Raw genomic sequence first — 24955 nt, forward strand, 5'->3', positions numbered from 1 at the left:
TATGTTGCATGATCGTTTTAAGGTTGTTAGAAATGCTAATTGAAATGCATGAGTTCAATTATGAAAATTAATTAATCAAAATGTGTGTGTGTGTGTGTACCATTGACTAAGTCTTGCATATAGTTATGCCTCTAAGAAGTTTTGATCCATCGATTTCCAAACGACCCTAACAACAAAATATAAATACTACTAGTATATATGAATCTTGATCTTAACTCTAGGGTAGTCACTCTAATTAAACCCTCTCTGTACTTTGTGTAACACCCTTTTTTGACCCTAAATATTCTTACATTAATTACTTGTAAACCCTTTTCTTGCTTTGACACCTAAAAACATTATATCCATTTGAGCACGTCTACTTTGAGGAGGTTGAACAGATCATATTTTAGTTAGGTGAATTGTGGTTGGCTTTCTTATGTAGTATATACAAGCCAAACAAGGCCTCTCCCCCATACTCAAATTCAAGATTAACTTCTCCCTCTATAAATCTAATGTGGGATCCATTAATCTAGCTTCAATATTAAGAAAATTTAGTTTGCATGGAAGGCGAAAACTTCCCTTATTTCTTCAGCCCGTTGCCTTCGAGCGGTTTGACTGCGAATGTTCTAGAACAATCCATGCAAAACCCTAATTTTGCATCACCAGCTGATCAGATGGATTTGGCTAGCCTTTGGTCAGGTGGCTCGACTGCGTCTAGTCATGTAGAACAAAACAGCAGGAGATCAAGTAAAACGAAATTTGGAAAGAAGAAGAAATATATTCCTCAGAGAGTGGCGTTTCATACAAGAAGTGAAGAAGACATTCTTGATGATGGCTATAAATGGAGAAAATATGGGCAGAAATCTGTCAAGAATAGCGTTCATCCAAGGTATTTTTTTTTTAATAAATGATGTTTAATTGTGTGTATATATTAGGGTGCTTCATGTTCTAGTTGTAATTAAACTAACATGCATGAAAAGTAGATGAAACAATATAACGAGACTAAGATACACATACAATTATTTAAACTTTAACAAAGATACACAGTAATAAATATCAAATCGAAAAAAATATAAAATCATGCACGCTTGCTTTTAATTTTTGGCATCTAATAATTGTGTAAATAAAATCTATATTTTCTTATCAGAACCTGTATTTAATTTGCTTTCGTTTAAATTTTGGCATCTAATATTTTTGCTATTACTTCGAAATGAAAAAAAAGAGACTTTGCAGCTGAATAAAATTAGATTCAATTTACAATTGCTTTTACCCTATTAATTAAACTTGTCTAATTGCGAAAGCAAAGTAAATATGACTGCTAATGAAGCTAATTTTTTTCATTATTATTATTATTATTATTATTATTAGGGATATTGACATCTAATATCACGAAACTTTCAAAAAGTTGGGTTTTTCCCACGAACTTTAAAATTAGCAAATAATATCACAAACTTTACCCAAGGTTTGTTTTTTCCAACGAATGAAAAATTCTCACAAATAATATTATGATACAGATTTGTTTTCGTAATTTCTCGACAACAATTTTGAGAGCTTCAAGTTTTGCAATCTTTAAAGATAGTTTTTCTTGAAGCACACCCCTCCAAAATTGTTCTTCAATCTATTAAAATAACATGAATTTTTTCATTCGTGAGAAAAAACAAACCGGAGGCAAAGTTCGTGATATTATTTGCTAATTTTAAAGTTCATGAAAAAAACCCAACTTTTTGAAAATTTCGTGATATTATATGCCAATATCCCTTATAATAAATCCGAGAATTCCACTCTTTATTTTAGTAAAATTAATTATCGGAATCAGTAATTTTATACATCCGATATAGTGGACTAACATATTATACATACTGACAAATTTAGGTGCATACCTTCCTATAATCTCTATATTGGAGTTGATTTGTATAAATGTATCCATAATTAATTATCTGATTGAGCACTTCTGTTGTTGGTAAGGAGCTACTACCGCTGCACCCATCATACCTGCGACGTCAAGAAACAGATACAGCGGCTCTCCAAAGACAACAGCATCGTTGTCACGACGTACGAAGGCACTCACAACCATCCCTGCGAAAAACTAATGGAGACTTTGAGCCCTCTGCTCAAGCAGCTTCAGTTTCTCTCTAGATTCTAGAAATAAACATATGATCATATCAAAGCCAAAAGGCAATGATCAGATGCAACTGTTCCTCACTTCCATGTATATATGCTATTTTGAGAATCCAATCTATAACAATGCTTATTGGTGTTGTCTTACTATTACAGCAATGTGTAGTACTTAATAAATTTCAGAAATGGTGCAGAGTGTGTGCATATCTGAGAGCTATTTTGTTACAACAAAAGAATGAAAACCAAAATTGAGAAGCCTACTTGATGAGATCTTTCAGCAAACTAGGCACATTTTTGCCATGCTCCCCGTATATCCAAAGCTACAGAGCAGGACACTGAGAAGATGTCTCAGAAAAATGGTCCGTAGCAAGTGTTTACAGCTGGAAGGTGCCAAGGTCATTGGAATGTTGCGAAAGCTTTACTGTTCTTTCACTAACCCATTCAAGTCTGTAAGACAGGTCGAGATTCTGAACCAGAAGTTTCAACTTGTCCATTTCAGCCAGAGCTTTGTTGCCTCCCTGCAAAACAGATGAACCAAGACAAGTTGGATAAAGGTCCTTCAAAATAGTTCTTGGAGAAAGATGTGAAAATGAAGCGTGTGTAAATAGCATAGTCTCTATCAAGAAGACCAACTAATTTACCATGCAACTTGAATACAAGCTTTAAGAACTCAAATAATTATTTGGCTTAGCATAGTCTGTATCAAGAGGGATCTTTTTATGTAGAAAGATGTGAAAAATGACATAAAAAGAATTACCGGTGAATTGGGGTTTCCATTCTCACGCAATACACTAGCCATTATACTAGATCTGGAAGAGTTAGGTGAAAATCCCTCCCATGGGGGAACTAATATAAGCTTGCTGCATTGGACGGGAACAAGATTTCGGCTGAGTTTCTCCCACCACACAGATCCCAGGGACCACCATCTAATCATCAAACCATGCTCCGAAAAGGCAACTAGCCCCTGCAAGAAGATTAGAGAAAAAAAGGAGGGAGTGAGAATAATCTTAATATCAGTAAAAGAAAGGTATCAAGAATAAATAAGAATTGCAAGGATTACTGAATGGAACTGAAATGAAAAATAAAATCTCTGGTACATTGATATTTTAAATGTTATACAGAAAAATAAGATTTCAATATGGGAAGGTGAAGTATGGAATAGAGTGTTGCAACCCAACATAGAGTGTACCTCTCCATCTGGTGAGAAGCTTAAAGCAGATATTCCTGTAGTCATTGCTGATCCCGAGTCACCTCCAAGCAAACCTGGAAGTCCAGGAGGTCCACTGGCATCCAAGACCTTTATCTTGCTCATGCTACAATCAAAGTAGATCAACATTGTGAACAAACATCGAAATTTCATGATACACTCATCAGGAATATGAAGGCAGCAAAAACATGTATGATATTCTCTTGATAGACATTCACCTGTCCAGGTTACGCCTACAAATGGCATGAAATGGTTTGACAGTAAATGTGGATCATATAGAGATGGAAAATGCTTCATCTTTGGCTATGCTTATCTACAACAAATAAAGACTTCCTACATAGCTACTCAAACTGAATGCCATTGTAGTTCAACGATGAATGAAAACAGTGGTACACCAGAAAGCAGCCTTGTTAGTTATTCCTAGTTCAAAGATGACCGGGAAGAGTTTTACTTGCATTATATTAGTATCAAGGTAGTGAACTTTGCTCATCGAATATGACAAATTAGTACCTTTGCATGTCATACACCCTAATATTAGCATTTTTAATGTCACCCATTGCATCGCCAACTGCCAACCGGGTAGATGTATCATTTAGGGCTACCATAGGAAAGACACGTACAACCTCTTTGAGCACCATCATAGCACTTTGGAGGCAACTTCGCCGCATGGTTGAATTGCTGGGATCCATTGTCTGCATAATAAAAACAACCACCTGCAAACCTGTCTAGATGTTAGAACAGGTAGAATTACTGTCCTTTCAATCCTATAACCTGTAACATAAACTAACTCTGAGTAGTTCTGATTTGCTCATACTTTTTTTTTTCTGGAAAGACTGTAGAGTTCAGATAAACTAAAAATAAATCAGTGGATGGTCAAACAGGAAGTGGTAGGGAAATGGTTAATCAAAAGAAAGAATGATAACATGACCGTCAAAACATAAGTTACGAAACCCTGGGTTTTGTACTATATTCTCTTCTGAGCCACATTAGGAAGAAAAGTTTATTCCAAGAAAATTTTATTGAAACAATGCCATTGGATATTACCCATATATAAATTCAACTCACTAGCAAGCATTGTTAGCAAGAAAATTTGACACACTGCATTAATGAAAGCAACAAATCAATGGCAATGCTCATGGAAGAAGAAACCTGGAGATCTTAAATCTGACAAGTGAAAATTATAAATTGCTTTCCACACACCTTGTCCAGATATGGAGCTAGGTTTCTTGGAGAACCACGGACCAGCCTGATCAAAGTCATGAGGGACACCACATGTACAGGTGAATCAGATGCAGTGGACCAAATTTGGCTTTCTATCACATGTAGAAATCCGGGAATTTCAGCCATTGCCAAACTTGGGAGAAGAATTCCAACTAAAGTCTCTCGAATTTTATGAGGTGCCGCATAGTTTGGTGATGATGCATTAGCTGATGAACTACTGACACACTCGACTTGAAAGAATATGTCTGATATTAGGCGAGGTATTTCAGAACCAATGCACGCCTTCCAAGTACTCTCCATACCTTCAGCTAAAACCTCAGCTGCCGCAGCACTGTACTTTTCATTTATGGCCATAACCAATTTTACCAGAGGATGAACCACTACTCTGGCAAGTCTTGGTTTGACAAGGCTAGGGTACCAGACAGCCAATGCAGCAGCAACAATTATTTGAGAAGTCATTGCATCCTGAGTTGTTCCTCCAACACATGAAATCCAACCTTGTAATTCATATGATTCCAACCATAATGTTATTTCTGACTCTTCCTCAGTAAAGTCCTCATGAGATTGCATGTTCACTTCAGATATAGGAGAAACTGCAGTTGTATTTCTATGCTCCTTCTCTGATGCTTTATCAGGACATGCGTCAAAACTTACAAACTGAGTGGCTTTCGAACAACAAAGTGGGCGGGGAATAGCTCGTGAGGCGGCGCAATGAAATAAAGAGCGAGCAGCCATTTTCACATGTTCAAACTCACTCTGCCAAAAGCTTACCAAGAGCTGTAGCACAGAGAAAGGCAATCATAAGAATGTTATAATTCACAAAAAACAATGCAGTACTATTCAAAATTATCCAATTAAACCATTTACTAAGCATATAAGAAATTTACAACCATGATGCAATATGCATTTTACAGAAAGGATCTTGGTTTATTATTTTCAAAATAAAACTAAACTATAGTAGTACAAAAAATGAACTTTTAGGAGTCCGGGAAAGAAGCTGTTTACTTTATCATATCTATCTTTTTAATCTCGCACACTATGAAAAATATAGCACTCAGGAATGGGATTAACATACAAGTTTGGGAGAAGGACACCTTGTGGGAAGTCTTAGGGGTTAGAAAGGTGCTTCACATGCATGCCACCAAAACAGGAAAGAGTTAATGACCGAAGATGATACTCCATCTTTTACTGGTAGACCAAACCAATATGTGACAACGTTATAGTAGTATATTAGTACTGATCATATCTCCAATTTTACACCGATCAGAATTATATTTTTCCATATAAAATAATAGTACCAAGTTAAAAAGCAACTTGTCTTACATATACATGTTTCTCAAACCTTTCAGTAATCAAACAACTGAGCCCATACAGTTTATGATTCAACGTGTTACCTGAAGTGAAGGGGGTCTGATATCCGAAATCTTCTCTGCAAATTTCCGTGTATAAAATGCTGCTAAAGCACTGCAGGTAAGATATGTTAGTCAACATAAGGCCATAAAGATTAGCTTGTCTTAACTCTCCTAATCAACAATGAAATTAAAACCATTCTCTCTCACAATAACTTGCAGGAAAGCATTATAGTAGGCTGTGCTCAAGTGATAATCTACTAGATGATGATTATGGCAAGAAGAAGAAGAAGAAGAAGAAGAAGAAGAAGAAGAAGAAGAAGAAGAGTTAGGACTATCACTAACTAATAAAAGGAAATGCTGATATTTAAACAAATTACAAAGTATAAAACCCTTTAGAAAACCTTGAAGATTAATGAAATACATACACATAAGAGAAGAATCGTAATAAACTGCCTTACCCACTCGCAGAAGAACAAGAATGGTTTAGGCTAATTAAATGCTGCGCTAGGGACACCATAGTCAATGATCTCAAGGCAGTGTAGTCAGAAGAAGATCTCCAGAGCTGTAACAAAAGTATATAATGCTGTTTAGATATTATGTCAGGACATGTGATCAAAATCATCATTTACTAAAGTACCTCTAGAGTTGAAATAGAACCAGGAAATGTTAGTGTCATAGAACCCCGATCCCCTAATATGCCAGAAGACATATTAAAGGAATCAGGTCTTTTTAGATGCATTTCAGTTATTAGCAAGTAATCGAGGTCCTTATCAACATCCCAAAGGTGCAGAAGAGACAGGCTGAATCGCAGTAGGCATCCTTCAAGTGTTCGAACCCATTCATGATGTTCTGGTGTAACAATAGATGCCCCAGCTGACCTACTCTTCACATTCCTGTGTTGAGGGCTAAGCATCTGTGGCCCTATTTCCTTCAAAGAATCTGCCCATCCGTGAGGATCATCTTGAGGACTCCTACTTCCAGAAACCTTCACATGCTTCTTTTCAACAAGGTGACTGCCATCCTCAAAAAACTCATTCATAGAGCCTAGTGACATCAAAGGAGACAGATCAAAACACAAAGTGGATACACCAGGGAAAGGAGATGAGCTTTTAACTGGGTGCTTCTCAAAGATTCTTGATTGAAACCTTCCTGATTTTGCACTAGCTCCATTCATTATCTTTGATGTTTCTGGAGCATTTTGTTCAACTTTACTTGCTGTGGATGCTTGAGGAGTAATTCCCTTCCCATGAGCTTTTGAATGAGATTGTGAAAAAATTGTTGGCTCTATCACCGGTGAAACTAAAGAGGAAACTGAAGTATTTCCGTTCATCAAGTTGCTGGACAAAGAGATCTCATTGATGGATTTAAGGAAATGGTCAAACATTGAATGTGCAGCAGCTCCACGAAGAACTCGCTCACGAGCACCTGTCTTTACATCCCAAATGTACAGAATGTCATGCACATCAGGTTTTTCTGAATGATTTGGACAAAGACAAGCTATGTAACCTTTTACACCATCCCACAAGACTTTTGCTGGAAAGTACACATGTCCAGGAAACAATCTCTCCACCCTCAAAGTCTGAAGTGAAACAAGGCATACGCTTAAGTCATCCCCTACAGTTAAAAAGCAATCACTCCATGGGTATTCAATTTGCGTCGGAGGAAGAATTATTTGTCGTACTGGTGCAACATGTTGGTGCATTACTGCAATGAGATCACCAGATTCAAGATCCCACACACGAACAGTGCAATCCATACTACCTGACAAAAGAACATGGTTTGAACTACATGCTCCAGACCTTCTCACCATCTGATGTGAAGCTAAACACAGAACTGCTCCAATGTGCCCGGAGAGATGGTTCTTCTGTTCATTTGGATCTGCTTCCTGAGATGGATATTGGGTAAGTGACTCCAAAGCTGAGAAGAACATGCGAAACCTAACAATTTCAATGTCACCACTAAAGAACCCATAAACAATTGCGTAAGGTGCTGGGTAATTTTCAGATATAACCATGGAAGAAGACACTAGTTCCCCTCCTTGTTGATGAGTAACATAACTTGAATATATGCTATCCCTCTCATTTGGAGATGCCGCACTATTCTCGGGTGTAGTCATCTCATAACTCATAATAGATCCCTCATCGATAACATTATGATATAGGCCATCAGTTTTTGACAAAGAGAAGTCCACAGCTAAATCATCATAAAAATCACCTTCGGCAAGCATTTCGTACTTTAATGGGGAATCCTGATAATTATCACGTTGTACAGGTGAAGGCCATATAGTAACATGAGGTCTCCAGAACTTATGCATCTTGACATGAAAGCAATTTGACTCAACACGAAATACATACTTACTCAAAGGTACAAAAGAAAAGCATAGTCTCATGTCGGAAGGATGCAATACAGCAGGAATAACAGATAAAAGATCATACTTGAATATACCATTCAAGAACGAGATCCTGTATATAACAGCCGCCCCCGTGTTATTCCAAACTACAAATTCTTCCACAAAATCATTACTAGAGATACTGGTATCATCCTTTAGGAATATGCCACCCGTCACATATAGCTTGTCTTGGAAACACAATTGATCAACTGTGAAAGATATCTTGCCAATGACAATTCCGTTATGTGCTTGCCTAAATGTGCAATATGTTCTATGCACAAGGGCCAAAACATAACCCCATTTGGCAAAAGCCATAAGCGATTCCCTCTCTTTGGATTCATCTGCCCAGTCCATCACTTCTAAATTTGAGGAATCATTTGACACAACAGGGACATTTTGCCCCTTTAGGTCAGAGTCCTTCAATATTGGTAAACTCAGTACCTTACCAAACACATCAATGATCATCACCGACTGTGACTCCATATCTTCTGAGGTAATTACTACAGCAGTGGACTTTAAAGGTCCAATACACACATTCCCATGGAATACTGTTTGGACAACTGCAAGAGTAAACGAGTCAACGATTACAACTGTACATTTCAAAGGATTTGGATTTTGCACCTCTGTATCTGCCAAAGACTCGTGTCCTTCATCCGAAACAGCTGATGGATGTTCTTGGTTGACAAAAGTGCAGGTAATACAAACATATCTCTTGTTGTTGGGCAATGTCCTAATCATGAATGGGCTTCCTGTCCAAGGAGGAAGTTTCCTTCTCCGTCTGCAGTGTCCATTTACTCTGCTCCAGACACATAATACACCATCACTACTAGCACTGATTAGTGCACCACATTTAACTGGATTAGGATGCAACAGCTCATCACTAGAACTAGTAAAAGTTCCATTTTCATGTTGCTCAAGGGGAAAACAAATCCCTAGATCAGCTATTGGAGCGGCATGACCACACAACATCGCTACTGGTCTGATCTCCTGATCCACAAACGTGCATTATAATAATAACAAGTGGTCAGAATAATATAAGTTTTAAATAATATTACTGTTGTGGGTAAGAGAAATAGACTACATGTCTAGATGTATAGAAGATTAAAAGTAATGAACCATCCACTACAATAGATGCAAGAGAAGTCCATCTCCTCAAGAAAAGAGCTTGAATGTGGTGTGGTTAAAGTAAAATTGTGATACAGATTCTTTATTTATTATTAGTGTTACCTTACATTTCCCTTATTGGATAATGCATTTTTCATGATCCTTCAGAATGTGGCATGGAACATAATCACACTAGTTCAAACCTGATATACTAGTATGTGCCAGCCTTACTCTACAGACCATTAACTTTCTGTTTTTAAGATAAGAAACTTGAGGTGCCAGCTGGTGTAGTTGACAATCATGCCTTACTTTCTAAAATCTAAGTCTGCATGCTTTAGTAGCAGGTTTGCAACTGAACTATAGAGGGGTAAACACTAAAGAACAAGTGGATTCATGATCTCAATACAGAAGGAAAGAGACTGTTACTACTACTGAACATGAACGTGCAGGTTCATTATAGCTGGTAAAGGCAGAAAAATGACAAATCTTCACTACATCTTCCCTAATTCCAAAACCAACACCTTAAGAATAAAAAATACTCTAACTCAATGTATCGATAAGCCAAGCAATGCAACACCAGTGTTAGCTATTTCAAACTCACATATTTGAATTAAAAACGTATACAAGTTACAATGATATATGTATAAAGAATCCCTAGTTTCACCTTTAAGACCTGAAATTCATCATCTTGCAGACATCATTCATAATAACCAGAAGTGGCAACACAGAAATATCCCTCTATTCACCTCCATTCAAGTTTCAACTACACATCTCTAAACAAGGAGCTCACTAATCCACGTCTTCTCATTAAGATCAAACAAAAGCTAGCTCGACTATAATCCATGTAAAACGCGACAGATTAAGCCAATGACACCACGCATTCAACAAAAATTGAATTGAAAAATTGAGCTTCAAGTACCGGCTTTGCAAGGGGGGAATTGAGGTTCCACCAGATGATGGAGCCATCTGATCCGCCGGTGTAGAGAGTCGGCGGGTCGTGGAGTGCGGCGACGGCGGTTACTTGATGAACCGGCGGCGAGCCCGACCATATACAGGCCACCGATTTACACTTCATCGGCTGCAGAATCAGCGAACCGGTCCAGACCGGGCGGAGGGGAAGGGATCACAGTGATTAGTTGGAATCGGAAGTTGGGTTTATTTTATTTCTCCAATTTATGGAGTATTTGTTTTTTTTTCTCAAGATTTATTGTTTCACTGTGTAATTATGCAAATCACAATTTATATTCAATTTAAAAGGGAATATCTCACTTGTTAGATTATCTATAGCATTATTAACAAAATAAGAACCTATTTTCTTATATACTAAAAGCTACTCCCTTCGTTTCTTCACAGTTGAGGCGGAACTTTTCGGCACGGAGTTTTAGAAATGAATGTTGGGTGTGTTAAATAAATAGATGAAAAAGTAAGAGAGGGGAAAAGGTAGAGAGAATAAAGTATAAAGTGAATAAAGTAGAGAGAATAAAGTAAGAGAGAGTAAAGTAAGAAACAGGAAAAAAATTACCATATAAGGAAACGACTCAACTATGAAGAAACTTCCCGAAATGGTAAAATGACTCAACTATGAAGAAACGAAGGGAGTACTATTTTTGGAAAATTTATATTTTTAACTAAAACAAATTAGTACTCCCTCCGTCCCGCCCGAAATGGAATACTGGGTCGAATTATCTGGGACGGAGGGAGTAAATGAGACAGGTTGAATTTGTTGGTTGGTTTATAAGCAAAGTGGCAGAGCAGAGTCAGCTGTTAACTGATTATGCTAAAACAAAGGATATGAGGCCATCAAATGAAACAAACAAAAACTGGAATCCAGCAGTTATTTAATGACTAAAACAGCCTACACATACAATAATACATTGCAGCATTATGGCTGCACTTCCTAAACTGAAGTACTAACAACTTGGCTCAAAGAACCCACAAATGAATGAATAAGAAAACTAGGCTCTATCGAAATTAAGGGGCCATTCGAAGCGTGCCTGCATCGCACAGAACTAGCATTTCGAAGCACAGCAGGAGATAGTTCAGGCTCTAATAACCGTGCTTCTCGTTAGCTGTCAGGTTCGCTTGGGCACTGGCGACTCCAATTCCCAGAACCTGCTTTGCGCTCTCCCCGCTTCCTCTTATTCTTAGGGAAGTGTATCTGTGAGGTTAGACATGACTTCAAGGTGTTTGCCTCTGCGTTGTTGGATTCTACAGCCAAAACGGAGGCCTTGTTATTGCTCTCTTCCTCTCCACTGTGTTCCGCGTCCTGAGCCTTGTCAGCGGATTGGTTGTGGCTGTCTTTGAAGGCGACCTCAACTTCAGCTGCCTCGTTTTGTACGAGGATGTTGTCCACAATCTGAAATGAAACCAACATAGTTTTTGTAAGGAAACAAGCAAAGCAACATGATGATGGAAGATTGCATTTTGTCTTACCTTTTCAGATGAGTCTCCGATCTGGGATTGATGCTGAGTGACATCTATGGAGGACAGAAGCCCAACGGTGCTTTCAATGATATCAGGAATAGCAATAGGCTCTCCAAAGCTGGAAACTTCTGGACTGTCGGGTAAAACAAAATCCCCGATATCATAGTCCCCTATATACGGAGATGATGCATACAGGCCCCCAGCAGAGACCGTATCTCCATTGCAAGCAGAGAATGTAGGGCTACGTACATCACCCCCCATAAGTTGGCTCAAGTTCTCAGAGGAAGAAAACCTGCTAGCGTTATTTATCAGCACTACATCAAGTTGACTCCTCAACTTATGAACCCGGGTATGCACAAGCTCGATTTTCCTGAGGATATGCTCTAGGATATTATCATTTTCTTCATGAAATGAATAATCATCGTCAAGGCCAAACTCATCACGGTTTCCTGTATGCTTGTCTGCAGAAAGCATATAAAGTTAGGTATTATCTTCGTCTAGCATGATAATCGAACATACGTTCTCTCTAACGACATCCTGACCAAGAAATTATCGTCATCATCATCACCAATCCATTGCTTTTACCCAATATGGGAAACAAAATAATAGAGATCACAGTTAAAACCAATAATGGCAGCTTCATGACCAAGAAATTATCGTCATCATCATCATCAATCATCAACAATTATCATTGTTGTAGTTGTTATCATTTCTTTTTACCCTTTCTGCACCATAACCAACCTAAAGATGTTTAAAAACCAACATACCCAAATTGCCACATGTATCTGTAAATATATAGGAGTATTAAGAAAACAGAACTTATTAGCTCGTTTGGGATTTCATCAAACATGAATGAGTTACCATTATTCTCCCATGTAGGAACTCCATCCAGATCAGGCCTCTTATTTTCTGCATAAGAGTCATCAGTTGAATGGTTTCTTTGTAGTACTAATAAATAAGAATAACAAGTGTGAATAACATAGCATAAGAAAGGAGATCGAACCTCGCTCAGAGAAAAGGATATGATTTGACATGTATGATGCAATATCAATTGTATTCTCCACTCTTTTTCTTTTCCTCCTCTTCATCGGCCTTCTTCTGTGACATTGAAGCGAAAATGGCAGTGACTTTGATCCCAACTGTTCCACTGCTGTTTTATCTAACGACATATGTTTCCCACGGTCAATTACAGAAACCTCCCTGGCATATTTTGATGCTTGTGACTCAAACTCCTTTATTCTCAACTCTGCCCATTTGCATCGCCACATTATCGGATGTATGAAATTTCTCCAATGAGCAGTCATTTTTTTCTTTCTGAGTAAATAATAAACAGAATGAGGTTTATCCGTGTCTAGCACATGGAAATGAACACAATTGGCATTATTACCACTTACACAAAATACATCACCAAGAACTGCTCATAAACTAGTTCTTGCAATGCACACACGCGAAAATCTAAAATGTGCAACTAACAAACCAAACCTTATTGGGAAGACGCTGCCAAATCCATGACAAGCAGGAGCCAAATAAATGTCAGGAATTAACTTTGATTCAACTTCAGCATCGCTCAAACTAGAACCGTTCTCATTTCCAGAAATTGTGTCGGCAAATGAGCTTGAATATTCAGTGGCATCAGGGTCCTCTTTGGCCTCCACCTTGAGGTCTCTGCTTCGCGAAAGTTCAAGTAAATCAACAGAAACATCCTCTGCATTCTTCAAAGATCCATAACTGCCAGCCAACATTTTCTAGATGTTCCGATACTTGTGCAGTTCATGCCATTATCTTGAACTTCTCTCTTAACTTTTTGTACATTACAACAAAATCGGCTCCGTCAAAGTTCATTACTATCCAGCTTATTCTGTTCTCTTGTCCTCCATAATATACACACCTAAAATCATGAACATGGTAGTTTAGTCACAACATACATTCGTTATATACGTGTAGAAGTTGTCGAGCAACTCAGCTGGCCTCAAGGGAGAATTAGGCTCAAAAACTTCAGATTATTCAAAAAACACAAAGTAGGATATAGTAATAACCAACATGTTAATGGTAACAAATAATTTTCTTCACCAACTATATCTAAGAGTTACATTGACTTGTCAAAAGGCCAGTAATCTTATTTCACTTCAAGCCTCCAGTACATCTTCGACTTTAATATTAACAAGTAGTAAAAGATAATTTGCAGCCCAATGGTAAAGGATATTCATTTCAACATAGAAGAAAACACAAATAAAAAAATACAAAGTGGCCTATAATTCTACTTACATTCAAAATTTATCACATACATAAATCACACAACACACAGCAAACCAAACCATCCAAAGATTTTAACATATTGAAAGGTTAATCACCAATTCAAACAATCCACAATCCCATGTAATTATCAAACATCTGAATTGCCAAATCTTGACTCTACAAACTAATCCCAAACCATAAACTCAGCTAATTATATCAAGTTTTAGCTCAGCCAAACTACTCAAAAAGAATCACAATAAAATCATAATTCAACCAATTACACAATAAAATAAAAATGAATTCTTTCTAACCATAAGAAAACGGCAGATATAACTAAAAAAACAATCTTTTAAACTGAAAAGAAGAGATCAAGTTCATGAAATAACATAATCAAACCAATAACTAATTACACAAGGAGCTCAACACAAATTAAAAAACAAGTCATCAAATGAAGGAAATGCAGCTAGAGACACCCCAAATTACCACCCAAAACCTTAAAAATTCAAGAAACAAAATTGAAGAAGATACATAAAACAGTCCTGTGCATCTTAAGTAAGCAATAAAAAACAAAAAGAAGTTATGAAATGGCAGTTAGTGATGAAAGAGAAGCAGCCCAGGTAGAGGACATGCATGAAAAGGGTGAAGAGAGAGACCTGCGCAGAAATGGTGGGAGGTTGGCGGCGACTGCACGAGCGGCGTATGGTTTTGAGTGTGGAACAACAACTCAACGTTTTGTGTTTTCAATTTTCATTTATATTTTTTCATTTTATTAATATTTTATTTTATGATATGATTTAATTCTATGACCTAAAGTTAGTTGCATCCCAAGTTTCTTCTTCCTGCTTAAAAACGCTTTCTCATTTACGCTTTCTCGCTTCCTCCCTAAAAACGCACTCCAATTTTTATGACAAAAAAAGATTAATACAAACTTTAAGTAAAAAAAATTTGTTGCAATAACAAATTTTATGATACTGATAAAAATAAGCATAAAAATGAAACAATTATTTCTTATCTACTTTTTTGTAAGTGGACTCATTAATCGTAATGGACTATATATACTTCCGCTATTAAAGTCCAATTAAAAAAGCCCAAATGTTTAATCCAAGATAAATGGACCCGCTGGCCTAAGAGAGAAAGATAAGTATTACTCCCCCCGTCTCAGATTAAGAGTCACTTTTTGCCATAAAAGTCCTTCCCAATTTAAGAGTCACTTTTAGAATTTTCTATATTTGGTCATATAATTTTACCCCATTCTTCATCAAAATTACATAAAAATGCTACATTAAAATAAATCAAAACAAAAATCAAAAGTCAAAAGGGACCCACCTTCAACCAACTCCACCATCTCACTTCATTTATTACACACTCCACCATCTCACTTCATTTATTACATACTTCAATTCTTTCTTAAAATTCGAACCATAACAATAAGTGACTCCAAATGTGGGACGGAGGAAGTAAATCTTTTTTGGAACACATGTGATTCTATTTCTATTTCTATACATAAGCCATAAATTTTTTTTTCCACAAATTCTTATTGAAGAAATAATAAAAATATCACTCCATTTTATTCCTACAATCTCTAAATTAAAGAATTACCTACTACTTTTATTATTATTTTGTAAAAGGGAAAGTATTTTAACTAGATATTGAGACTGAAATTACACTCGGCTGAGATACTTTGGTCTTAAAAAATAGATGAACAAAACTTGTATTGATTTGTGTCCCCAACTTTAAGAGTACATCTGGTCAAGTAATAACACAATAGCCATGGCAAATCTGCAGTGGAAACCTGGCTTAGTGACTAAATCAAACACCTCTAAACCAAAAGATGCACCTTTGGACATGGCTTCTTTCTTCTTAATCTCTGCAACTGCTCTCCCCGATTCTCCCAAAATCTTACACGATCGATGTCTGAATGAGCCTTCAACCACATACATGCATCTCTTTTCCGACATCCCACAGTAAATATAGGCTAACACATCATCCACTTTTGTCTGCCTCAGACTCATATTTTTCCTCGCATAAAACATAGGTTTCATCGATTCGTTGTTGCTGTGTTTGCAGACATCTCCTTCGTAGACAAGCCAGTAGTCCAATAGGCCTAGCTTCTGCAGATTATCACAATAAAGATTAATTAATTAACTTTATTTTACATGCAATTAGGGCCCATATACTTTTGAGAACCATATATGATGATTTAGTTTTACACATGCAATTATAGGCAATTCACTTTTAAGTTGTCTTATTTTGTCATTTCGTGAGGTCCGTCATTATATATTTCATTCATTTTTTAACTATACGTGCGATTACGCATTCTATTTAACATCTTCCACTGACAGTTCATTATAAAACTACTGCACATGAAAATAGAACTCATATTCAACTAGAGTAATTCAGTTTCACATTATACATTCATTCACATTTCTTAAAATCCGATCTCCCAAAATGCAGAATGTGTATTGGCATACGGATTGAGATGTCACATTTTACTTGAAATGTTTCCGTTTTGACAGTCTACTCCATTAATTCGTCTCTCTCGTTTGAGATTGGCACGAGTTTTAACAAATTCGACAAAATTCAAATTTTGGGATGTGACAATTTCCAATATCCTAAATTTTGTAAATAAATTCATATCCAATTGAAAAAAAAGTAGTATACCTTGCGGCGGCAGATGGTGAAAATGGGATTGCCGGAACCGTCCATAAGGACGGTATGATCGGGTCGACAACTGTAGTTGTCGACCCGATAGGCCAAACCGCCGTCGGAGCCGATGACGGAGAAGCCGCTGCAGCCGTAAAGGAGCGATTTTGTCCAAACTGTTAGAGAAGTGGATGCTTCGCCGCTGTCTTCTCCGTTTTCTTTATCTCTCTCCTCGTGGTAGTGGTGAACTGTTCTTGACTTGGATTTCGATGAGAAGAGCATATTTTCTTTGTTATCTCTGTGTGTGTGAGTGTGTGGAAGTGAAAAATCGAGTTGTGATATCTGCCTATATATAAAGTTAAGGGCCATCTATTTATAACCTTTTCCGTTAAATTCTTTTAACGAACTTAGTTGAATAAAATACAAATAAATGGTGGATTTTGATGCAAAATGAAATGCGGAAGTAGGAGAATGACTGAACGGGTAATAAAAATCTCAAACTATTAAGAACTTGAGTATAAAAACTCAATATCAAATTATTATTCAAAGCCTGTCTTTTAAGTTCAATAATGAGACATTTATATAGGCAAAAGGGAATCCTAAACTTATGGAAAATAAAACTAGAAGGAAAATAAACAAAATAGGAAAACCTAATTTGTAAAAGGAAAAACAATTACTTCTAATATTTTCCATCTACTAATTATATTAACTAGGAAATAAATAAAACCAAAAAATATAACTCTTCCAATACAGATTATGTTTATTATTTTGTGACTATTAGTAATGATAGATTGAGATGATGGCCCGCGGTTTGCTTGTTTCCGGGAGACCGAGCAATATATTTCTAATTTAATTCAACTTTCCTTATAAAAGTGATGAGAAAGTAGTGATAACAATGGCCCTTAAGAAAAAGAAAAGTTTATAACGATCAATCTTGTTTAATCATTTTTGTAATACCTAAATCACATGCTATTAATTTTGGGCAAATCTATGGTCTTTCAAACTCTAGATAATCGATCACATCATGCGCGTAAGTTTTATGTCTCTCGAACACCTAACAAGGATGCTTAGAATTGCAGCAAAAAAGGCGATTCCGTCGCCTTGGTGGCCCCCACACTCCAGCCTGACATCATGTGAGGGGTTAAATCAGGGTACGCAGTAGCCTTTTAAGGAGAGGGTCTTAACCCACTGACTGCCAAAAGCACATTTCTTAAGGCCTCACTCTTGTGCCTAAGAAATAGAATGATAGTAGGACTACTATTTTTCCTTATCATTCTATTTTTGTCTATTGAATTTTCCTATCAACAATACAAATTAATTTTTAATCACCATGAACAGGAAGTAATTATTTGGTCCACTCTATTGTATACAGGTATTGAATAATTTAATTAAATTCATCTTCCCTTTGACGTGGGAGCTTTGATCACACTTCCAAAAGGGCAAAGAAAGATAGAAAGTGCCAACTCAAAAATCTCAAAAGCAAGATCCTTGCCCTATTTAGGCAATCAATGCACCAAAATCAGACAAAATTGAAGGTAAAACTCTTGATGAGGTCACATTAAAATAGATTATCTTAATATTCCCTCCATATTATTCTCTGCATTTTCCACTTAGATAAGAACACGTGCATATTTGGCGTTTGGGTCCATTTTTAGGGACTATAGTCCTTTGGCCTACTCATTGTATTTGGTCTCATTATGTATCATTACTTTTTTATTCATTACATTTTTCAATTTTCATGTGGGTGTCGTGTGTGATTCAAGAACTGACACTGGCCGACCACGTTGAATTCAATGGATAGCAATGATGAATATCCACTAGATCTCTCAAAAAATAAATAAAATTGATTGAATAGTGTATCTTGAATGCCCCATGACATTCAAAAATATATTCCCTCGAATACTAAAACTTTATTCGACTGAGTTTTGATTGAAAATGTTAAAAATAAAACAATTGGCATTACAATTCTTTAAATATTGATTGAGCCTAGTGCAAGGACTGATAAGTTAGAACTTAGAAGCATTACAAGACTCGTTTAAACTAGACTTTTTAGTTTGTTTGACTTCATTGACGCGGTGGGAATTTCCCCCACTTATTCAATTAGGTGTTTGGCCTACCAAACGATTTTCCACTCCTAGTGTGTATTGAGTCAAATTCTTTGCTTTTTCAAAATATTAATGCTTAGGCATGGGGAAACGGTTCTCGGTTCTTGATTAATCGAGAACCGAAACCTTAGTTTTTCGGTTCTCGGTTAACCGAGAACTGAAAAAATAAGGTTAAGGTTCGGTTCCGGTTATTAAGTTTAAGCTAATCTCGGTTCTGGTTCTAACTAAGAACTGAAAGGTTAGAACCGAATAACCGTTATTTTCTAAATATTTAATTTTATATATTTATTTTAGTTTTATTATTATTGTTTTAGAAAAATAAAAGTTAGTTTGATGAATGATATTGGTTTATGTTAGTTTTGGGCTTAGTTTTATAAACTTTGTTGGAGTTTTTGTTTTTGATGATGGAATGGAATCATGGTTTTTGTCCTTTTGATTTCACGACTTGTTACTGAATGTATTAAATTGCACTTGAGTTCGGTTCCTTCGTTGGAACCGATGACCGAACCAATCGGTTCCTGGAAGAACCGAACCGACAAAGGGTTCGGTTTCGGTTCTGGATTTCGGAAAAAATGGGATTTAGTTAACCGACTAATCGGTTCAGTCGGAACCGAACGGACCGAATTCCCACCCCTATTAATGCCACATTTTACATCACTTCAAAGAGTTATAAAAACAGTAATAAGCATGATGGAATATGATCATTTATGTTTTCATTAACCAATTTAGAACGATAAATTACAACATTAGAATTTGAATCAACGTTTTAAAAATAAAAATAAAAACGGAAAAAGGCCAGAAACTCACCAACTTTAAATCAAATAAATTCAATAAAGCTAAAGTTGATATCCACATATATTGATCATTGATCAATGTGAGCGTCTTTATGGGCCTATTTTCTTTAGCTTAATATATGAGTTTGGGTACTATATAGAGTAGTTTTTGTGGGCCTTTTTTCTGCAATTAATGGACCTTAATGATGAATGCACTGTTATCATCTGGGTCTTGGGATGCCAGAGCCCAGAAGTACAACTTCTTTGAGATGCCAACTTCAAAAAAATAAAAATAAAAAGGAGTATTTACTGAATTTTCAATATTTGCTGATTTTTCATCATAATTTTTATTTTTGAATCTAAATGTATAAATTTTGAATTATTCTAATTATTTGTCCAAAATTAATTATATCTATAAATTGAAGCTGGCCAATTCATCAGAAGTGCCAGTGTGACAAAAGTAGTAATAAAACGATGTTTTATGTAGAAGAAAGTAATTTATGCGTAAATACACGAACCTTCGATTAATGAATCAGAAATAAAACCTCAAAATTTATATTTTCATGCAAATGAAAGAATTAGGGCGATTCTGTTGACAATCCCTTATTTAATCACTATAGTTCCCAAAGTTAACTATAAAATATGCAATATTTCATTAGATGTTAATGGCCTTGAAGCCCACTACTTAATGACTAATTCTATATGATGTAGAACAGTTGAAATAGAAGCTCTAGAAATCTAATTCTTCAACCACCTTCAAATTTAATTGGGTATGAAATATGTTTTTAAAGTTTATTAATTATAAGCAGTATAATGTTCTACTTATTTGGTTTCCATTTATTCTTTCTCTCTTTTTTTATAATGAGCAGGGTAGAGCTTTTCTTATAGGAGATTTGTTTATGGATTGAGGTCTAACAAAATAAAAAGGCAGTATTCAAATACATACATCACTTTATTATATGTATATTTCTATTGATAACAATTGAATCTATATTTTATTATGCATATTAGTGTCATGATCATGGACTGCTCTCTCACTCTTTTGTCTGCCACATTGGATTGTAAGGCATACCTATTACCACATGTCTCTAATTTATGGTTCCCAATATCCAACTTCTATTTACCCTCTAAATACAAGTAATTCTTTTAATACTTGTAAGATACAAAAGGCTCATTTTTTTCTTGGGGTTATTAAACCAATCCACCACCAATGATTAATCAATCAAACTGCGTAGACTTTCGGATCCATCCTATATTTATTTTACTATCGAATGTGACTTTATTAAATAATTCTTTTCTTAGTAGTGGGATAATGGGATTTGGCCTCTTGTGACGTTTTCATTGAAATCATTATCATTATTTAACATATAAAGATAGCACTTAAGCCACCCTAAAAAAGGGAATAATGTATAGTTAACGGCATGTGTTTCCTGGAACTGAAGTCTTGATTTCATATTTGTCTATACCATTATCGATATATATAGTTTATTGAGAAATATTCATTTTATTTACATGAATGGTTGTGAAAAACAATGACTATTTATGTGGAGGAAAAAATAGGGGGAGATATTGATTATTGTCATACTACTTTTCTTCGAAATATTTTGCTAAGATATTTATGTTGGAAACCGCGTTAGCCCACACCTTTGATTATGGATTGTAGAGAGCAAAATTAAACACAAATCAATATTAGTACTATTATTAAAACTTTGGAATATAATTAAATGAAAACTTGAAATATTGTACAAACTCAAAACTATGATCTGGACTATTGAAAAATGTCAACAGATCACAAAAAAGCATCAACAGGAAAATGTCAACAGAATTTCAACGGTAGTCAATGATTGATGTTGTGTTGATATTGTGTTGACATTAAAATCCTAAAATTTTACGATGTGTTCATATTGTATTTGAACTGTGTTGAAACTGCGTTGAGGAGTTCTGAGTTTGTACAATATATAAGTTTGCATTTTTATCACTACCCTATTAACCCATATGTCAAAGTTTTGATCATCTATTTATCAAAGTTATATTAAGATTTCCTTATAAGTACGTGATACGACATTTCATAAAGAATAAATGTCCATTAATTATTAATATATCCAAAGTCCTATACCAACCCCCACAATTACCGATTTTCCAACAAGTAAGAAAAATAACATAATTATAAATAATTAATTTCTTTAATCTTGTTCATAGTCTTAATGTAATTAAAGTTGGTGAACATTTTCAAATTTTCTTTAGTTTTGCGTGGATGACCAATATTCATGGTTAGATCAACCTACATACTGTGTCAGGTCAACCCCATGCACTATCACTCTCTTCTAACTTTTACTCAAACGTAACACTAAATTTTCAGAAAAAAGGAAGAAAAATTAACACATACACACAGAGTAAATGGCATTGAATAAATTTTATGAATATATACATTACATAGGTGATGTACTAAAACGCCTAAACTAATAATCAATGGACAATCAATTTTATGGAACTTCTTTTTTTGTCCAACTCATTTGCTTCTTATAGTTTATATTCTAAATTGTTTTTGCATTCCTAATTCGTTACTTGATTTGAATGTTTTGTACCACGTCAAAAAGAAAAAAAGCTAAGCCACACCCTAATTTTTGTACTAACAAGTAATTAATTAATATGATTTTCCAAGTAAGAAAAGAATATTGGGGTAACTGAGATATATGATATCAAGACAAACAGAAAAGTTTGATATTAAATGACAGAACAATAGATTTATAGTCACTATCAAAGAGATGCCTCATAGTCAGAGGATGTGACTATGGTCGAATTTTTCTTTTGAATATCCGTTTTGTAGAGTTTATTGTACGTTACTTTAGAATAGTACTACTATGTTACTACGTTTTATTTTCACAATAATCACTTATATGCATATACTAATAATTCATTGTCACTAAACATCAAAATCATCAGTGGCAGATCCACACTACAATATGGAGATAATAGAAGCTAGAAGGATTGATCAAACTAAATAAAAAAAACTTGTTTCATATTTCAGCAGTATAATGCAATGCATATGGTAATATTCCATCAATTATTAATGGGGCCTTTGATTAATTAATTTACTTTTGGAGTCAATCTAGTTTTATTTTCGGTCAATCATTTCAAATCAGGAGTTGGTAGAGTTTAACGAGTTTTAGAAGCTTCGAAGGTGGGCCTATTAAGGCATCTTAGTCTATTCTTTGTCCATGAATCGATCTTCTAGAAGACCAAACCACCTACCAAAAATAATACTCCATCCGTCCACCTTTAGGAGTCTCATTTTTTGGTGGCACGAGTTTTAAGAAATGTTAAAAAAAATGGGTAGAAAAAAGCTAGTGGAATATGAGTCTCACTTGTATATATTAGTTTTAAATAAAATGTGAGTGAAATGAGTTAGTGGAAGGTGAGACCCTATATATCATTTATGGTAAAAGTGAACCGGGACTCCTATTCGCGGACAGACTAAAATGGCCAAACGAGACTCTTATTCGCGGACGGAGAGAGTAAGAACTAGAAAATTACCTTTTTTTTTTCAACTTCAAAATTTTCAGTAGAATTCATTTTTTCTAGTAAAATAAATCAAACATGTGGTTTTATTCTTAGGACAAAGCATATTTACATACGAGATGATCAATAAAGAGTATATGTATCACTCCTTTTGCTTGCCCCAACATAAAGTTATATGCAATTTTTTGTTTGTATTTTTGTTTAAGGGAGGCTTTTGTTTTGTCGACTATATAACTTGGAATAGAATAGTGTTGAATTGTAGTAAAAGATTTTGATATACTAATGAAGACTATTAAGTAACTTGGTTAAATACTATGTATTTAATAGTGTATGGTTGGAAAATTGTTGCTCTTATCAAATAATTGATTTATAATAGCAAGTGGAATTAGTTTTTATGACATTTTACCATTTTAGTTTAGAATAGTATATGGTGTTTTCATCCCATTTCACTGCACGTATTTTTCATTCCCGGCGTTAGAATCTCGCTTTTTGCTTGTCCATGGATGTGATCTCGTGCTTCCTCACATAAATGAACACATCCTTTAAGAGGTCAGATAAGAAAATTCGGAGCTCTCTTTTTCATCTTATTTCATGGCCCATTTCGTGTATTCTTTTGTTTGGACCGATTCTTGTATTACCTTGCTCATCGCTCTTCAAACTCGAAAAATAAAAAAAGGAATGAACTAATATTGCTACAAAGAACTTGCTTTTAAATTTAGGCCATTTGAAAAAATAGCTAGATTAATCAGGCCATATAGCGATCACCTAATTTGTTATATGAAGGGGGAAAAGTCTGTTTCAATCTTTCTAACTTGCAAGACTGGAATTCTATAAATTTGATATGTTGCATGAATATTTTTACGTGATATATATGGGTGCACATATATTTGCCACGAGGGGCCTTTTGGACCTTACAGCGGTAGTTGGTGAATGATGGAAATCAAGTGGACCTAACTTTAATTGAATAACATACTATGTAGTTATCTTGTGAGATAAGATATTCGCTTTTTAAATGACAAAACATCAATTGGAGAAATTTTGTTATTAATTTTATTATACACATGGTATATTCTATTATTCCACTTATGATTTCTTTGAATCCACAAGTAATAAAGAGAAGGGAATTCAAATAGTGGTGAACAGTAATATTATTATATATTCATATATCAGCTAATAATTTAATATTCACGTTTAGATATGCTGGTATGCAGGAAAAGATGCAGAAAAAGTTAGTAGGGCATATACTTTGAAAATATAATTTTCAGTGATTGAGATTATTAATAGGAATTTTTGTACAAAAATTTACATAATATTTAAATAAATTAAATAAATCTATAAAAAAAAGCTTGTATAAGGGCTTCATCCCCAATGCTCTCTCTATGTTAATACGAATTGGTTGAATTCTACAATCACATCAAATAATTGCAGATATTGTACCATATAAGAAATGCAAACTAACGTGAAATAGATTCATTTGATGACAAGCAAATATTTGCAGTTGATGGCATCATTTAAACGGTGAAGAAAATTACATCAATTTGATAAAGTTTCAACTTTAATAAGAATATCTAAGAAAAAATTGTTAAGAAAAGCAGATTCCCCCAGCAATTCTTTTCATTTTCGCCACCTATCAATTTCGTACTCCTTTTTAATTTTACCTTTTTATCCCTCTCACCTATATCATTTCTGTCTTTCTTAGAAGATTGAAGAAGTATCATTAATTTAATTAGTTAATCTCACAACTTAATAAAATGACATATTATATTATAATCATTCCGTCCTTGATTAAAAGTCACACTTTTTCATTTCGTTCCCTCCCCAATTAAGAGTTGCACTTCATTTTTACCATAAACAATAAGTAGGCCTCACATTCCACTAACTCAGTT

General features: G+C 35.1%; 4 protein-coding genes across 6 annotated transcripts; 1 reads left to right on the forward strand and 3 right to left on the reverse strand.

Annotated features, from left to right (window-relative positions):
- The first annotated feature begins 477 nt into the window (after positions 1 to 477).
- Positions 478 to 2248, forward strand: LOC125213888 (putative WRKY transcription factor 43). The gene is made up of 2 exons (XM_048114671.2): positions 478 to 868; positions 1945 to 2248. Exons 1-2 carry the CDS (start codon positions 540 to 542, stop codon positions 2120 to 2122), a joined length of 507 nt encoding a protein of 168 aa, XP_047970628.1. The 5' UTR covers positions 478 to 539; the 3' UTR covers positions 2123 to 2248.
- LOC125213887 (Transducin/WD40 repeat-like superfamily protein) lies at positions 2194 to 10560 on the reverse strand. Of its 3 annotated transcripts, none has more exons than XM_048114669.2 (9): positions 10290 to 10557; positions 6515 to 9253; positions 6336 to 6439; positions 5920 to 5989; positions 4505 to 5302; positions 3815 to 4017; positions 3287 to 3410; positions 2855 to 3061; positions 2194 to 2615 (listed from the first exon to the last, which is right to left on the reverse strand). In XM_048114669.2, exons 1-9 carry the CDS (start codon positions 10443 to 10445, stop codon positions 2472 to 2474), a joined length of 4545 nt encoding a protein of 1514 aa, XP_047970626.1. In that variant the 5' UTR covers positions 10446 to 10557; the 3' UTR covers positions 2194 to 2471. The 3 variants fall into 3 exon arrangements, 2 of the variants coding, with proteins under 2 accessions (XP_047970626.1, XP_047970627.1); XM_048114670.2 differs by having other exon boundaries at positions 6515 to 9245; positions 10290 to 10495; XR_007175037.2 differs by lacking the exons at positions 2194 to 2615; positions 2855 to 3061 and having other exon boundaries at positions 3815 to 4025; positions 10290 to 10560.
- Positions 10561 to 11175: 615 nt separating this feature from the next.
- LOC125210675 (elongation factor) lies at positions 11176 to 14791 on the reverse strand. The gene is made up of 6 exons (XM_048110237.2): positions 14683 to 14791; positions 13277 to 13682; positions 12798 to 13108; positions 12656 to 12703; positions 11804 to 12255; positions 11176 to 11726 (listed from the first exon to the last, which is right to left on the reverse strand). The coding sequence occupies exons 2-6, from the start codon at positions 13534 to 13536 to the stop codon at positions 11436 to 11438; spliced, it is 1362 nt and encodes a 453-aa protein (XP_047966194.1). The 5' UTR covers positions 13537 to 13682; positions 14683 to 14791; the 3' UTR covers positions 11176 to 11435.
- A 933-nt stretch (positions 14792 to 15724) lies between these two features.
- Positions 15725 to 16994, reverse strand: LOC125216133 (protein LURP-one-related 17-like). The gene is made up of 2 exons (XM_048117767.2): positions 16691 to 16994; positions 15725 to 16140 (listed from the first exon to the last, which is right to left on the reverse strand). Exons 1-2 carry the CDS (start codon positions 16952 to 16954, stop codon positions 15763 to 15765), a joined length of 642 nt encoding a protein of 213 aa, XP_047973724.1. The 5' UTR covers positions 16955 to 16994; the 3' UTR covers positions 15725 to 15762.
- Positions 16995 to 24955: the final 7961 nt, after the last annotated feature.

This window comes from Salvia hispanica, chromosome 3, assembly GCF_029641045.1.
Source record: "Salvia hispanica isolate PSC_SH4W2 chromosome 3, Shi_PSC_v1, whole genome shotgun sequence".
NCBI lineage: Eukaryota > Viridiplantae > Streptophyta > Magnoliopsida > Lamiales > Lamiaceae > Salvia > Salvia hispanica.

Excerpts from the sequence above, each read along its gene's own strand:
- LOC125213888 (XM_048114671.2), top strand. The coding sequence starts at position 540 with ATGGAAGGCGAAAACTTCCCTTATTTCTTCAGCCCGTTGCCTTCGAGC. Across the intron at positions 869-1,944 it reads AAGAATAGCGTTCATCCAAG|GAGCTACTACCGCTGCACCC; the intron begins GTATTTTTTTTT and ends GTTGTTGGTAAG.
- LOC125213887 (XM_048114669.2), bottom strand. The coding sequence starts at position 10,445 with ATGAAGTGTAAATCGGTGGCCTGTATATGGTCGGGCTCGCCGCCGGTT. Across the intron at positions 6,440-6,514 it reads GTTCTATTTCAACTCTAGAG|CTCTGGAGATCTTCTTCTGA; the intron begins GTACTTTAGTAA and ends CTTTTGTTACAG. Across the intron at positions 3,411-3,814 it reads AGGGTGTATGACATGCAAAG|CATGAGCAAGATAAAGGTCT; the intron begins GTACTAATTTGT and ends CTTTGATTGTAG.
- LOC125216133 (XM_048117767.2), bottom strand. The coding sequence starts at position 16,954 with ATGCTCTTCTCATCGAAATCCAAGTCAAGAACAGTTCACCACTACCAC. Across the intron at positions 16,141-16,690 it reads TCACCATCTGCCGCCGCAAG|AAGCTAGGCCTATTGGACTA; the intron begins GTATACTACTTT and ends GATAATCTGCAG.
- LOC125210675 (XM_048110237.2), bottom strand. The coding sequence starts at position 13,536 with ATGTTGGCTGGCAGTTATGGATCTTTGAAGAATGCAGAGGATGTTTCT. Across the intron at positions 13,109-13,276 it reads GGCAGCGTCTTCCCAATAAG|AAAGAAAAAAATGACTGCTC; the intron begins GTTTGGTTTGTT and ends TTATTTACTCAG. Across the intron at positions 11,727-11,803 it reads TCGGAGACTCATCTGAAAAG|ATTGTGGACAACATCCTCGT; the intron begins GTAAGACAAAAT and ends GTTTCATTTCAG.